Source organism: Scardinius erythrophthalmus (assembly GCF_964197995.2).
Source record: "Scardinius erythrophthalmus genome assembly, chromosome: 11".
Classification (NCBI taxonomy): Eukaryota; Metazoa; Chordata; class Actinopteri; order Cypriniformes; family Leuciscidae; genus Scardinius; species Scardinius erythrophthalmus.
Window position 1 is genome coordinate 2,644,296 of NC_138231.1, and position 15,000 is coordinate 2,659,295.

At 37.4% G+C, this 15,000-nt stretch overlaps 2 protein-coding genes across 3 annotated transcripts in view; both read right to left on the minus strand.

The window, feature by feature from the left end:
* Positions 1-7,416, minus strand: part of gptl (glutamic--pyruvic transaminase-like) — a gene marked incomplete at both ends in the record, with an annotated part of 9,210 nt that extends 1,794 nt beyond the window's left edge. The window contains 8 exons of the mRNA XM_081378116.1: positions 61-235; positions 768-904; positions 986-1,065; positions 1,725-1,962; positions 2,680-2,813; positions 3,758-3,866; positions 6,029-6,124; positions 7,291-7,416. Of these exons, the coding sequence (XP_081234242.1) occupies positions 61-235; positions 768-904; positions 986-1,065; positions 1,725-1,962; positions 2,680-2,813; positions 3,758-3,866; positions 6,029-6,124; positions 7,291-7,416 (1,095 nt within the window). The remainder of the gene's footprint in view (positions 1-60; positions 236-767; positions 905-985; positions 1,066-1,724; positions 1,963-2,679; positions 2,814-3,757; positions 3,867-6,028; positions 6,125-7,290) is intronic.
* A 1,801-nt stretch (positions 7,417-9,217) lies between these two features.
* The window catches only part of LOC308699078 (uncharacterized protein), a 38,361-nt gene continuing 32,578 nt past the window's right edge, over positions 9,218-15,000 (minus strand). For both annotated transcript variants that reach the window (XM_081379667.1, XM_081379668.1), the window contains 6 exons: positions 14,926-15,000; positions 13,047-13,142; positions 12,746-12,847; positions 11,344-11,449; positions 10,254-10,370; positions 9,218-9,458 (listed from right to left, as the gene is read on the minus strand). The exon at positions 14,926-15,000 is cut by the window's right edge and continues 21 nt beyond it. In XM_081379667.1, coding sequence (XP_081235793.1) covers positions 9,380-9,458; positions 10,254-10,370; positions 11,344-11,449; positions 12,746-12,847; positions 13,047-13,142; positions 14,926-15,000 — 575 coding nt within the window. In that variant the 3' untranslated portion in view covers positions 9,218-9,379. The remainder of the gene's footprint in view (positions 9,459-10,253; positions 10,371-11,343; positions 11,450-12,745; positions 12,848-13,046; positions 13,143-14,925) is intronic.

The window sequence follows — 15,000 nt, forward strand, 5'->3', positions numbered from 1 at the left end:
TATTCAATAATCATATTATTAAACAATGTAAATTATAAATATAAATGTTTTTGCACGTACCTGTGTGTATAAAGTGTAGGAAGGTTCTCCAGGACGGGGCGGATCAGTCATGACATCAAGAGCGATCTGACCAATCACAGGAGGGCACAAATCCCCCGTCAGAAGCGTATCAGTGTATAACATCACAGCTTGATCGACGTTCACCAGCTCCATATAACCCGTCCTGAAACCACACCTGCATCAAACACATTGAACAGCATTGAATTAGCAGCCTTTTACTGTTAAATTAAGGTTATTACAATGAACATAGACCAACATAATACTCAACATTAAATCAAAATGGACATCTTGAGCAGCAAATCATCATGTTAGAATGATTTCTGAAGGATCATGTGACAATGAAGACTGGAGTAATGATGCTGAAAATTCAGTTTGATCACAGGAATAAATTACACTTTACTGTATATTCACATAGAAAACAGCTGATTTACATTAGAATAATATTTCACAATTTTCACCGTATTTTTGAGCACATAAATGCAGCCTTGCTGAGCAGAAGAGAATCTTTCACAAACAATAAAAATCTTCCCGACCCCAAACGTTTGTGTATTTATTAAATACAAATGTACTCGGTTGAATCAGAATTTTGAAGTTTAAACTGAATCAGACTCGAACACTGTTTCTGCTCATGAAGTTTAAATCAGAGACGAGATAGTAAGAAGATAGCTTTAAATAGGTTTTATTAGCTCTGACATCATAAAACTCACTCTCCCATGATGCCGTTGGAGAGCGAGTGAACCGAGGCCAGTTGAACGCTCTCAGAATAAGGGTCTCCCATCTCAGCCAGAACACGCTTATAGGACACGAACTCTGAGCCGTCCGCAAAAACTGTGTTCTGATAAACCTGCAACCCAATAAAGAGATCATCACCAAGAAAACAAACGTGACCAAAGCAGATAATGAAGATTTCACCCTAAACACTTCCCTCGTTGACCAACAAGAAAAGATCTTCGTCGGCAGCGAAGCGAATCACATCCTCGATGGACTCTCTGCACTGGACATGCCCTGTAAAACACACACAATCAACCTGCAATTTAACATCACAATTTATCAATTCACTTACAAAAACTACCACGGTATTATGTTTTTTTGTGGAGACATGGTATTTTTCATTCATTTTTCATACTTCCCTCTAGGTGTCATAGAATACCCTTACAAAAAAGTGTGCTATTAGTATACTTATTTTAAACGTTAATACTTTCAGCTTACTTTTTATATGTACTTCTCAGAAATATAATTAAAGTCCCCCTGTAGTCAACAATTTCATCCCTCAAAACTCATCTTTGATCATCAAAATTATATATTTAAGTATTTTTTCCTTGAAAAAAAAAATAAATCTTCAAGCCCTTAAAATAGCTTGATTGTAACTCGACACCCTTGCCTCATTTAGTATACACTGTTCTATGAATATGCAAATGAGCCCCGCCTCCACTTACTCACAGAAGCTCCTCTGGTTGACGATCACACGTTGATGGTTACAAGGTAGTTTGTGACGTCAGAAACAACCCAAATTTCAAACCGTGTTTCATTTTCACCACAGGGGGACTTACATGGCAATGACTTACAATGGCCAAACAAAAGGTGCATTACAATCATCACAATATACACAGTGATGCTGCGTTTTAAACCTCCAGCAAAGTCATCATGAATATACTGTCCCATACCTGTCGGGTTGCCAGGGTTACTGATATAAATTGCCCGTGGAGAGCTCCGCCCCCTCGTCGCCTGGATTACTCTGTTAAGCTCCGCCCTATCCAAGCTCCACCCACACTGTTCTTGAAGCCGATAGGGCACCGGGACCATGCCCATCCACTGCAGGAGGCGTGTCAGCGAGTGAGGGGCGGGGTCTGGGATCATAACCGAAGACACGCCCTCTGATTGACACAGCAGTCGCATCATCACCTGTGTACATCAATCACCCAACTGAAGCTCTTACAACCAGTGTTGGGGAAAGTTACTTTTAAGTTAATTACAATATTGCGTTACTCCCAAAAAAAGTAACTAATTGCGTTACTTAGTAACTAATTGCGTTACGTAGTAACTTTTTATGAAATGTAATGTGTTACATTACTTTTGCGTTACTTTTTCTCAGCTGGGCTGGGCTTGTTTTTTTTTTATAACAGTAAAAAAAGTTATATTTTTGGCAAATGTTAAGACACTTTCACACCAAAAGTGAAGTAATAATCCTCAGGCTGAAGGAAATGCAGACATTGGTTAATAAAGTGAGATTAAATACATCAAGTATATTTGTGTAATTTAATATAGTTCATTATAAAAATTTGTGTAAAATTCTGAGATTGCATTTTACTGTTTTTATTCATTTTGAGGAAAACTGAATGTTTTCTTGCAAGTGAGATGAGTAAATGCATGTTCACATTTAGTCTAGAACTACAATAACCATCATGTTTACACACACACACACACACACACACACACACGTGCGCGCACACACACCTCCTCACTTTATTTCTCTCAACATGGGCTGTCAGTCAATAAATGTGAAAAAGTAACTCAGATATTTTGTTGTAAATTGAAAAAGTAATTTGTTACTTTACTAGTTTACTAGTTACTTGAAAAAGTAATCTGATTACATGCTTACAACATAAATTCGGATCGTACCATCAAACCTCTCTGGGCTTCAACAGTGATGAAGACTTGCTCCGGACTGGATGGGATTCCTCCGTCCCGCAGTGAAATAAACTTTGCTATAGTGTTTCTCACGTACATCGATCCACAGGACTCAGTGTATGAACCTAAAAGAGTGAAGTGGCCAGACAGCCAATCAGATCGTGAGCATCACAGGTCACATGACAGTGAATCAGTATATAGTGTACATGAAATTGGGCACATTACTACACGGATGACTATTTGTGGCGTCTTTATTGTACACAACCCCAGAACTGATATCATTCGGACATTATTTTTTAATGTTATTGTAACTATGATCAATACTCTGCTTGTTACAGTACCAATGTGCAACGTTATAAATGTTAGTTAGATTATGTTCATGACCTGTCAATAGTGATGTATGTTTATGTTGAAATATAATTAAATAATGGTTTGTACTGTAAAAAAACCCATCTAGTGATTTAACTTCCGTTAAGGGAACACATAATGAGCATCGATTCTCCCTGGTTGTTGCGTAGCATTGTGGGGCTTTTTTAGGGAGCAAAGGTTTCAGAGCACTAGACGGATTTTGCGATTGAGACAGCCCTAAAAATGGCCGACTCCCTGATCAGTGCCCTAACTAGTGAACTAGGGAGCTGATTAAATAAATATATACTACCGTTCAAAAGTTTGAGGTCAGAAATTAATACTTTTATTCAGCAAGGATGCATTCAAATGATCAAAAGTGACAGTAAAGACATTTATAATGTTACAAAAGATTATATTTGAAATAAATGCTGTTCTTTAGAACTTTCTATTCATCAAAGAATCCTGAAAAATGAAATGTATCACAATTTCCACAAAATTATGCCGGTTTTCAACATTGATAATGTTTCTCGAGCATCAAATCATCATATTAGAGTGATTTGTGAAGGATCATGTGACACTGAAGACTGGAGCAATGATGCTGAACATTCAGCTTTGATCACAGGAATAAATTACAACAACAAATCTTCCCGACCCCAATCTTTTGAACTGTAGTGTGCGTGTAATATAACTATCATAATTTCCCACAAAGACAATATCTCACCGACACTGCCTCCATCAAAGTGCTGGAGTAACATCTGAGCTCTGAGACGAGCGTCAGGAGGAAGAGCGTCGCTCTGCAAGAGACTCGGACACAAACATCCAGCGATGACCTGAAACAAGTCCACATGAAACGCCATTCACCACACATTCTGTTGTGCACTGCAAAAAATGCTTTTCTTACTCCAAATATCTAAAAATTCTTAAATCAAGATGTATTTACTAGATGAGTAAAGTGACATTAGATATTATGTCCTGTTTTCCGGGGTAATGAATAAAAATTAAGTGAGTTGATGCTTAAAAAAAGCTAAATTATCTGCCAGTGGGGTCAGAAAAATAATGTTAATTCAAACAGAAACAAGATTATTTTTTTTTACCAGATTGGCAGATAATTTTGCTTGTTTTAAGCAAATACTCACTTAATTTTTTTATTTATTTCCCAAGAAAACAAGACTTAATATCTTATGTTATTTTACTACTTTAGTAAATGCATCTTGATTTAAGGAATGTTTGATATTTGGACTGGAAACAAGACAAAAATACTGAGTAAGAAAACATTTTTTGTAGCGTGTGACGAGTCTCAGCAACATGAGTTGATTTAAAGTCCCCCTGTCGATCCTTTTATCCCTTAAAACTCATCTTTGATGAAAAATTCATCATCATGCCTTAAAATATCTTGAATGTAACTTGACACCCTTGCTTAATTTAGTATGCGCGGTTCTATGAATATGCAAATGAGCCCCGCCTCCACTCACTCACTCAGCTCAGAGATCCACTGGTTGACGATCACACGTTGATCTGATTGGTTACAAGGTAGTTTGTGACGTCAGAAACACCAGCGATTTCAAAGCGTGTTTTTGAGACTGTCTTTGGTTCACTGCAGTTTTAAGGAGGAAATACTCAGCAATGCTGTCGACTTATGAGTTTACACATGGTTTGTCTTAAAGCAGATTAAAAACACCACATAGACAAATAAACAACATTAAAAGCTGGACTTACACCACAGGGGGACTTTAAAAGTAAAGGTTGTTCCATGTTATTAATGAATGATTATGTGAAACATTTTATCCTGTAGATTAACATGATGAATCATTTAAAGGAACACTCCGACTTTTTGGGACTTTAGCTTATTCACAGTATCCCCCAGAGTTAGATAAGTCCATACATACCTTTTTCATTTCTGTGCGTTCTGTAAGTGTTATTTGACGCACCCACCGCTAGCCTAGCTTAGCACAAAGACTGGATGTAAATGGATAAGGTAGCATACTAATCCCAATAAGTGACAAAATAATGCAAACATTTTCCTATTTACATGTTGTGATCTGTATAGTCACAGCGTGTACAAATAACAAGGCTATATGAGACAGAGACCATTTTTAATCGTATAAATACTGGGAACTATATTCTCACTTGGCGTAGGAGCACAGCTACTTGGGCGGAGTGATTAGCGCAGCACACGAGACGCCCTGTTGATGGTTCCGTAAACAAAACAAACGTGACTAACTAGCTAGTAGCGAACGTGACTTGTGATCATGGCTGACTTTGAGGAATTGTCAGAGGAATTTTACTGGGTATCAAACCAAGATCCAGAACCATATAGTTTTGAGCCAGAATACACAGACGAGGAGTTACAAACTTTGGAAGCTGTAAGACAAGATACAGCGAACACCCATGATTGTAAACTATAAATTTACTATCTAGTAATTGCTGACTCTATTACTCTAACTCTGAGCGAACTCTCTGCTCCTCACCACAGGGCGTCTCGTGTGCTGCGCTAATCACTCCGCCCAAGTAGCTGTGCTCCTACGCCTAGTGAGAATATAGTTCCCAGTATTTATACGATTAAAAATGGCCTCTGTCTCATATAGCCTTGTTATTTGTACACGCTGTGACTATACAGATCACAACATGTAAATAGGAAAATGTTTGCATTATTTTGTCACTTATTGGGATTAGTATGCTACCTTATCCATTTACATCCAGTCTTTGTGCTAAGCTAGGCTAGCGGTGGGTGCGTCAAATAACACTTACAGAACGCACAGAAATGAAAAAGGTATGTATGGACTTATCTAACTCTGGGGGATACTGTGAATAAGCTAAAGTCCCAAAAAGTCGGAGTGTTCCTTTAAGAGTCATATTTTCATGTTGACCTCATCCGATTATAACGGGACGTTCTGCTCTACAAAACCAAAGTGCAGGACACATTGTGCTCATTTGCAATTCAGCAATATATGTTCAATCATTTATTTAAGCAACAATTAACAAAACGTCAGACCTGTCTAACAAAGGTTATTGGCTTCATTCCAGCGTTGTGAGAGTCTCCCGAACTCAAATCCAGAAGCTTCTTAAAGGACGCACTCATATTCACTCCCTGTGAAAGAACAGATGAGACGTTTAAAAGATAATTATGATATACTTCTCAAATGATCTGAGCTGCTCTTCATATTCATTTTATAGCTCTACACTCTTACTGGATCATAACCAGTGATAATATTCACGTCTGTTTTTACTTCCTCGATTTTACTAATTAAAATGAATAAATAAATCATCATAATAATTATTATTATAAAATATTATATTATATATAATTTCAATATATTTTAATATTTTATAATAATATTTTAATATATTCATATTTATTCATTTAATTTTAGGAGAAACATCTGAGACAATTATTTATAATAATTATTATAAAATATAGTATTATGTATAATTTTAATATTAATATGTTTTGATATTTTATAATAGCCTAATATTTTAATATTACGATTATTCATTTAATTTTAGGAAAAACATCTCAGACAAAGTTGATCCTAAAAGGAAGCATAACTGAGAATTCAAGTATTCTGTGATTATTTCTGCCTTGATATGTCATAATCCATATGGTATGTTACATGAACATTATATGAACATAACTCAATATTTAAACAGCCTAAAAGATTATTCGATCATGCAAGGAATTTTACACTTTACAACATTTTACTTTCTACTTTGACTGTAAATGTATAATAATAATAAAAAATGTATGCTGTATCAGATATAAAACAATGTCCACAAAAAATGGTAATTCATACTTTTCTTTCCAAAAACACATATTTTTTCATATATTTTGCAATAAAATCTAATGTTGTTAATGCATGAATACAATACAATACATATATACACTAACAAAGAGCAATACATCTTTGATAGTAACCTATTCACATCCGTTCATGTAAATAAAAAAATACAACAGTTCATTGTTAGTTCAATGTCTATTAAATAATATTAAAACATACATCTTTTGATTTTAATAATGTATTAGTAAATTTAGGAATTAACATTAAGATATTTTTATTCTTTATGATGTCTTTCCATTCCGTTCATTTCATTAAGCATAAACACATTTCTTAAGGATAAATACCTAAAAAAATAAATATTATTTATCATTAAGATAAACCTGACAGTAAACTGTTACCGATTTTACTGCATCTCTTTACATTCTTTTTCAGTAAAAATCATGATAAGATTTTTTATATGGCTTTATAAGTGTTTCACCTGTTTAATGAGGCGGGTCTCTTCCTCGTCTGATGGCTGATGTCTGGTTGTCTTCTTCAGATCTTCTGTCCACGTCCTTTTGTCAAACACCTCAGTTTGAGTCACTCTTTTAATATATGACTGCATTAACTTTCATCAACTCAAGTAAAGTTAGTTTAATGTTTGACATTTGTTAGACATTCGTTTTCATACCCATTCAACTTTGAGTCTGCGCATTTCATGGATTTAAAGGGCCAGGCTCATTCGCAAATTCATGGATCTGTGTAATGAAGCGAGTTACATTCAATTTATTTTAAGGCATGAAGAAATTTTTTTCACAGGGAAAAATATTTAAATATGTCACTTTGTTGATCAAAGATGAGTTTTAAGGGATAGGCCTTCAATTAGCCCATAGACTAGCCAACAGGACGCAGTTAAATTATTTGATTGTAGGGCTAATGAATTTATGTTTTATTTCTTGAAGTAAATGTGCTGGAAAGGGCGTTTGTTTACGTATATCTGAGTTGGTTTGAGCTGAAAACATGAAATGTGCAGAGTTTAAAGGGCGTGAAACCGATTGTCAAACGTTAAAACTCACTTTAACCGCCATCTTACAGCACATCGGTTCACGAGTTCGGTGTCCCCGTAAAGGTGCGTTCAAACCAATGACGATGACTATTACATCGTTTCCTAACTACACGCGATAAAAGGTTCTTCTCCATGTTAATCAGAGTGTTTGTCCTAATCAGCCGCGACGGCGACACGCGACGATTCTATTTTAGAAACGGTTTCTATTTTTCTGCGACGTCGCGCTGGAACAACAAACACAGAGTGTGGCGATGATAATCTCAGGCACTGTTTATGTGCTTTATTTAATGTTAAAAGCGTGTCATGTGACTCTGAATATCATTTAGTGCTCCAGCTTTGAAGCTGTAAAAGCAACAATGGATAATTCACCTCAGATCTTGAAATTAAACAAATGGAAACAAGAACGTTCAAACTGTGAACAAACACGTGTATTCTTTGACAAAGAGTGTTTTAGTAACTCAGTAGCCGATGTATTATTAATAATGTTTAAATGCTGTAATATTCGTGAATTTGATTAGCTATACTTATCCATGTTCCTGCAGACTTTGACACGTTCACACTGCTGATGTAAACAGAAGTGAGCAGTAACCAGCATTTTAAAAAGGTTTAGCTTACTTTGTTGGTTAAACATTTGCAAAGTAGTTCAAAGAGGATCACACAACGAATTAAAAGTCACAAAAATATCTTTATTAGTTTAAAATAATAATAATAATAATACACATGCACAATGTGCAAAAGCCAATATACACAATCACACACTCTTAAAAATAAAGCTTCCAGCATTTTTATTTCTTTTTTGCAGCGATGCCATGAAATAATTTTTGCTTCTCTAAAGAACCTTTAAAAAAAAATTCTTAGTGTGAAGAACATTTTAAGATTCTAAAGAACCCATACAGAACCCCCACATTTACAGAGCGACTGTATAAACAATATTTTTTTTAAAAATGTATACAAATATATAATATCTTTACTTCTAAACTACACATTTATGCTGTTGAGGGGGATATGTGGTACTTTTTTTGCTTATTTACCACAAAATTACTCAACTTTACCATTAGCTTGCATATGAAATATTAAATGTTTCAAAAAAATTACTTTATAAATATGAGTTGTTTCTGGACAATGATCTGGGTGTTAGAGGCAGAATTCTGGCATCTGCTCGTTAGAATAAAAACGAAAAGAAATGTTTCTGATTTATGTCGTATTTATTTATTTTATTGAAAAATTCATTTTTTTTCACCTTTCCCTATAATTGTCAGTTCTTGAAGACCCTGTGTGTGGCTTTTTATTCTTCACATTCCTTCATTACAACCGAATCAAGCCCAGTTTTGTGTGTTACAAAATCTCATGCAACTGAGATGAAGGAAACAATGTTTTTTTAATGAGGGAAACATCAAATATTATGAATATTAAAGGTTCTTCCATCAGGGTCAATGAAGAATGTTTTGCCGTGAGTGTGTCTGTGTTGTGTTTGGCTCCCTGTAAGTGTTTGTTACTCGACTTGGCGTTGTTGTTTTGTGGCTCATCTTGTGGTTTTGTCGGGACACTGGATCTTGTATCCCACTCTATACGCCTGCAGATACACACGCGCCTGGTTTATCCTGCAAACACAGCAAACAACAGCACACACTGATAATAATCATAAATGTTTCTTGATCATCAAATCCTCATATTAGAGTGATTTCTGAAGGATCATGTGACACTGAAGACTGGAGTAATGATGCTGAAAATACAGCTTTGATCACAGGAATAAATTACACTTTACTATATATTCACATAGAAAACATCTGATTTACATTAGAATAATATTTCACAATTTCTTGCTATATTTTTAATCACATAAACGCAGCCTTGATGAGCAGAAGAGACTCTTTCAAAAACATTAAACAAATCTTGCCGACCCCAAACCTTTGTACAACTCAACTGATTATAGAATATACAGAATATAGTGTTATGAATCTTTAGTTTTCAACTCTGATTGGTCGACTGGATCAGTGTGTTGTGATTGGTCGAGCGCTTCGAGTGTGTTTGGGAAATGTCCCGCCCCTTACCATAACCGCCAGTTTAACACACTACTGACTAACTCAACCAGGCCCCGCCCCTTTATTCTGCGCATTAATTATTATAATGAGGAATATTGTGACGTGTTCGTTCCCGGGAGAAACTCAAGACTACAGTGGAGGCGTTTCAGGAGTTCAGGAACACTGACACTGATATAGAGCAACACTACACACACTAAAGACAGAGGAACATGGACAATACATAGGCTCACTTTAACGGAAAAGTTGATTTCTGACACTTCTGTGGTTTACTCGTACTGTGACAGGTTCAGCTCATCTGTGTGTGTGTGTGTGTGTGTGTGTGTGTGTGTGTGTGTGTGTGTGTGTGTGTCTGACCTGTATTTAGTGCAGAGTTGGACACCCAGGGGTCCACAGCGATCCACGAAACTCTCCCGAAAGCCTTTCCTCACCGCACGAGACGTACTGACCACCGTCGTGACGACTGGACACACACTGAAACACAAGAGCATGGGGTGGGTGTATGGTACGGTGTACCGAGTACTGAGTGACAGTGTGTACGTGTGTGTGTGTGTGTGTGTGTGTGTGAGATGGGTAGGTTTAGGGGTCGAGTTAGTGTGTATGTGTGTGTGTGTGTGTGTGTGTGTGATGGGTAGGTTTAGGGGTCGGGTTAGTGTGTGTGTGAGCGTGTGTGATGGGCAGGTTTAGGGGTCGGGTTAGTGTGTGTGTGTGTGTGTGTGTGAGATGGGTAGGTTTAGGGGTCGAGTTAGTGTGTATGTGTGTGTGTGTGTGTGTGTGATGGGTAGGTTTAGGGGTCGGGTTAGTGTGTGTGTGTGTGTGAGTGTGTGTGATGGGCAGGTTTAGGGGTCGGGTTAGTGTGTGTGTGTGTGTGATGGGTAGGTTTAGGGGTTGGGTTAGTGTGTGTGTGTGTGTGTGTGTGTGTGTGTGATGGTCAGGTTAGTTTGAATGTGTGTGTGAGTGATGGGTAGGTTTAGGGGTCGGGTTAGTGTGTGTGTGTGTGTGTGTGTGTGTGTGTGTGTGATGGGTAGGTTTAGGGGTCAGGTTTGTGTGAGTGTGTGTGTGTGATGGGTAGGTTTAGGGGTCAGGTTAGTGTGCGTGCGTGTGTGTGTGTGTGTGATGGGTAGGTTTAGGGGTTGGGTTAGTGTGTGTGTGTGTGATGGGTAGGTTTAGGGGTCAGGTTAATGTGTGTGTGTGTTTGTGTTGGGTAGGTTTAGGGGTTGGGTTAGTGTGTGTGTGTGTGTGTGATGGGTAGGTTTAGGGGTTGGGTTAGTGTGTGTGTGTGTGTGTGTGATGGGTAGGTTTAGGGTTAGTGTAAGGGGAAGGGATATACAGTTTGGACAGTATAAAAACCGTTACATCTATGGAGAGTCCCACAAAGATAGCGAACCAGACTGTGTGTGTGTGAGTGTGTGTGTGTGTGTGTGTGTGTGTGTGTTTGTCCTCTTACAGTCTCTCACAGCGTATGCCACTCGTCCCTGTCGGACACACACAGGTGTTCAGAGGGCCACAGACAGAGCCATGTTGGCAGGGAGGAACACACGGCGTAGTGACAGCTACACACACACACACACACACACACACACACACACACACACACACACACACACAAATACATAAACACAACCTGTAGAATGATGTTCACTCAACATAAACAGCATGTCAGGCCATCCTTAAAAATATTCTTGTTTGCCGTAACCCGACCGACCCTGTCAATTTAGTACCGACCCAATTATTTATTTATTTCCCCTTTTAGTCCGACCGACTTGCCGGTTGTAAACTTGCGTTAAGACCGACCAATTTTTTTTTAACTCTTCAAACAACTAATACAAATGCAATAAAATAATATTAGTTATTAAGTATTGTGAATATAAATTGCTTAGACATACATACAAACATAAGCTACGTTCTTTCTTTTAAATAAAAACTCGTGGCGCGTCATTATGTTTACACCAGGTTTACGCATGTCACACTACGGCCTGCAGGCTGAGATCGCTCCGTCTCATTCACTGTCAATGGTTCGCGCTTGGTAATGATGGCTGCGGCTTTACTCTAAAGATTATTTCATTTTTATATGTTGTTGAATATGGTTTATTAAAAAATAAACATGTGAAAGCGTGTTATATAGGCTACATGTCATGTTTTAGTCAGTAATGACGACGCTACTGCAACACGCATCGCCGCAGATGAGAAGCTAAGCATCAACGTGCTATCGCAAATCAAAGTGAAAGTAAGTCGCAGACGCTTAACACACGATCATCTTTATTAAATGTAAAGAAACGAAATGATCTTACCAGGGCTGTTTCCGCTTTCTCTTATTGCGGGCTTTGATTCAGAAATTTTAGCTGTTGACCAATAAAATAATAACTGTTGCTTTCGGTGCACTGCATTAAATCTGCATATAGCGGGAATTGAAGATCGGTTATATCCGCAAAAAAACAACAACACACATCTATGTAACCAGGTGTAAATAATTGAATCGTTTTGATCAATCAGATTGCAATCCGATCTGAGAAAACGCAAAGTGGCCTGGTGTAAACAGCCCCTAGACATCGGTGAAAAATGTTCTCTCAAGACCCCCCCGACCCCGATTTTTTTTTTATTATTAAAAAAATATACTTTTTTATATTATTTTTTATATATATAAAAAAATAAAGACCTACCTACCGACCCTTTTTTTCTTTTTTTTTGCTGTTACTGCAAACCAAAATATTTTTAAGGATGGCCTCATGATGAATTAATGATGCTGTGATGACAAAAATGAACAACGTCATAATTAATGGATGATGTCACAGTGAACTGAATACTGAGTGATGTCATGACGGAATGAATGATGTCGTTCGATCACGTGCCCGTCTCGCAGAGGATCCCAGTGAATCCGTCCACACACTGGCATCTGTTGAGTCCCACACACACACCACCGTTTTTACACGCCGACACACAGCTGACGGGTTCTGAGGAGGAAAACAAACACACACACACACACAGTGTGAGTTTGTGTGTGTGTGAGTGTGTGTGTGTGTGTGTGTGTGTGTGTGTGTGTGTGTGTGTGTGTGAGTGTGAGTGAGTTTATGTGTGTGTGAGTGTGAGTGAGTTTATGAGTGTGTGAGTGTGTGTGTGTGTGTGTGTGTGTGTGTGTGTGTGTTTGGTCACCTATCTGACAGCGAGCTCCTGTCCAGTCGCCCACACAGCTGCAGGTGTTGATGTTCACACACCTCCCGCCGTTCACACACGGAGGAGAACACAGAGCTGTAAAAATACACACACACACACACACACACACACACACACACACACACACACACACACACACACACACACACACACACACACACACACACACACACACACACACACACACACACACACACACACACACACACACACACACACAATTTTCAATGGATTCAAGTCCATTATTTTGTTAATTATGTGAAATAGAATAGGTTAACATTCTTTAACATTGAGGGCTTGGAACCAGAGGGGCGTAAGTGGCATTTGACAAACTTTACAGGAGAGCCAAAACAAAATTTTGACCACACTTCAATCAACTGTATTTATTAACCTTCATCCACAACATTGCAACCACATATGAGTAAGTTCTTAAGTGAACATATTATGGCATATTAACACGATGAACATATTCTAAAACCTTGCAAAATCTTGAAAATATGGCAAAAACATCAAATACGCCTTTTTGGCACCAAACATTTCCAATTCTTCTAAAGAAAAATAGGGCGTATCTGCTGATCAATGCAGAATGATTGGTCAAAACATTGGTTAAAAACACTCTAACTTCATAACTTTTCATTTTATTTAAAATACTGTATACATAGTCATTTAATTTCATCATTTCAAACTGTTTAACATTTCATTTCTAACCGTTTAATTTCAATTCTCATTTATGAGTTCACATTCATGTCAAACAGTTTAACATTTAATTTCAAACAGTTTAATTTCAATTTTTATTCATGAGTTAACATTAATGCATTTCATTTAAAACAGTTTAACATTTAATTTCAAACAGTTTAATTTCTCTTGTTTATTACACATTTCACTTTTTAGTTCACTTTAGTTGAATAAAAATTTTAATTAAACGGTTGGAAATGAAATGTTAAACAATTTGAAATGATGAAATTAAATGACTATGTATACAGTATTTTAAATAAAATGAAAAGTTATGAAGTTAGAGTGTTTTTAACCAATGTTTTGACCAATCATTCTGCATTGATCAGCAGATACGCCCTATTTTTCTTTAGAAGAATTGGAAATGTTTGGTGCCAAAAAGGCGTATTTGATGTTTTTGCCATATTTTCAAGATTTTGCAAGGTTTTAGAATATGTTCATCGTGTTAATATGCCATAATATGTTCACTTAAGAACTTACTCATATAAGTATGTATGTGGTTGCAATGTTGTGGATGAAGGTTAATAAATACAGTTGATTGAAGTGTGGTCAAAATTTTGTTTTGGCTCTCCTGTAAAGTTGGTCAAATGCCACTTGCGCCCTTCTGGCTCCAAACAATGTGTAGGCCATACATGTATTTTTTAGAGCCAGAAGGGCGTAAGTGGACATACGCCCCTCTGGCTCCAAACAATGCTCAAACTTTTGTGTTAGGTCTTTGTTGTTTCGTTGCTTTATTCAATACAGGTTGATTTCTGATGCGTCTTTTTGGCACAACTAGATAGAGCTCATCAAGACCTTTAATTTGATATATAGAACTCATTTTCGCCCAAAATGCCAAAATGCTTTCTGTTTTCGAAAGGCCAAACAAAGCATGATGACAAAAGATCTTATACATGCAAAAACAGAGACATCACACACTATGAAAACATTAAAAAGCATCATATGGCCTCTTTAGAATAACACACACACGCACACACACACACACACACACGCGCACTCACTCACTTATGCACACATGCACACGCACACACACATAGTGTACACACCCACACACACACACACACGCACGCACGCACAGACACACACAAACATGCACACAAACACTCAAACACACACACACACTCACGTGTGAGACACTGTGGTCCGCTGTAGTCTGAGGGACACTGGCAGGTGTTTGGAGCCACGCACCGTCCACCGTTAC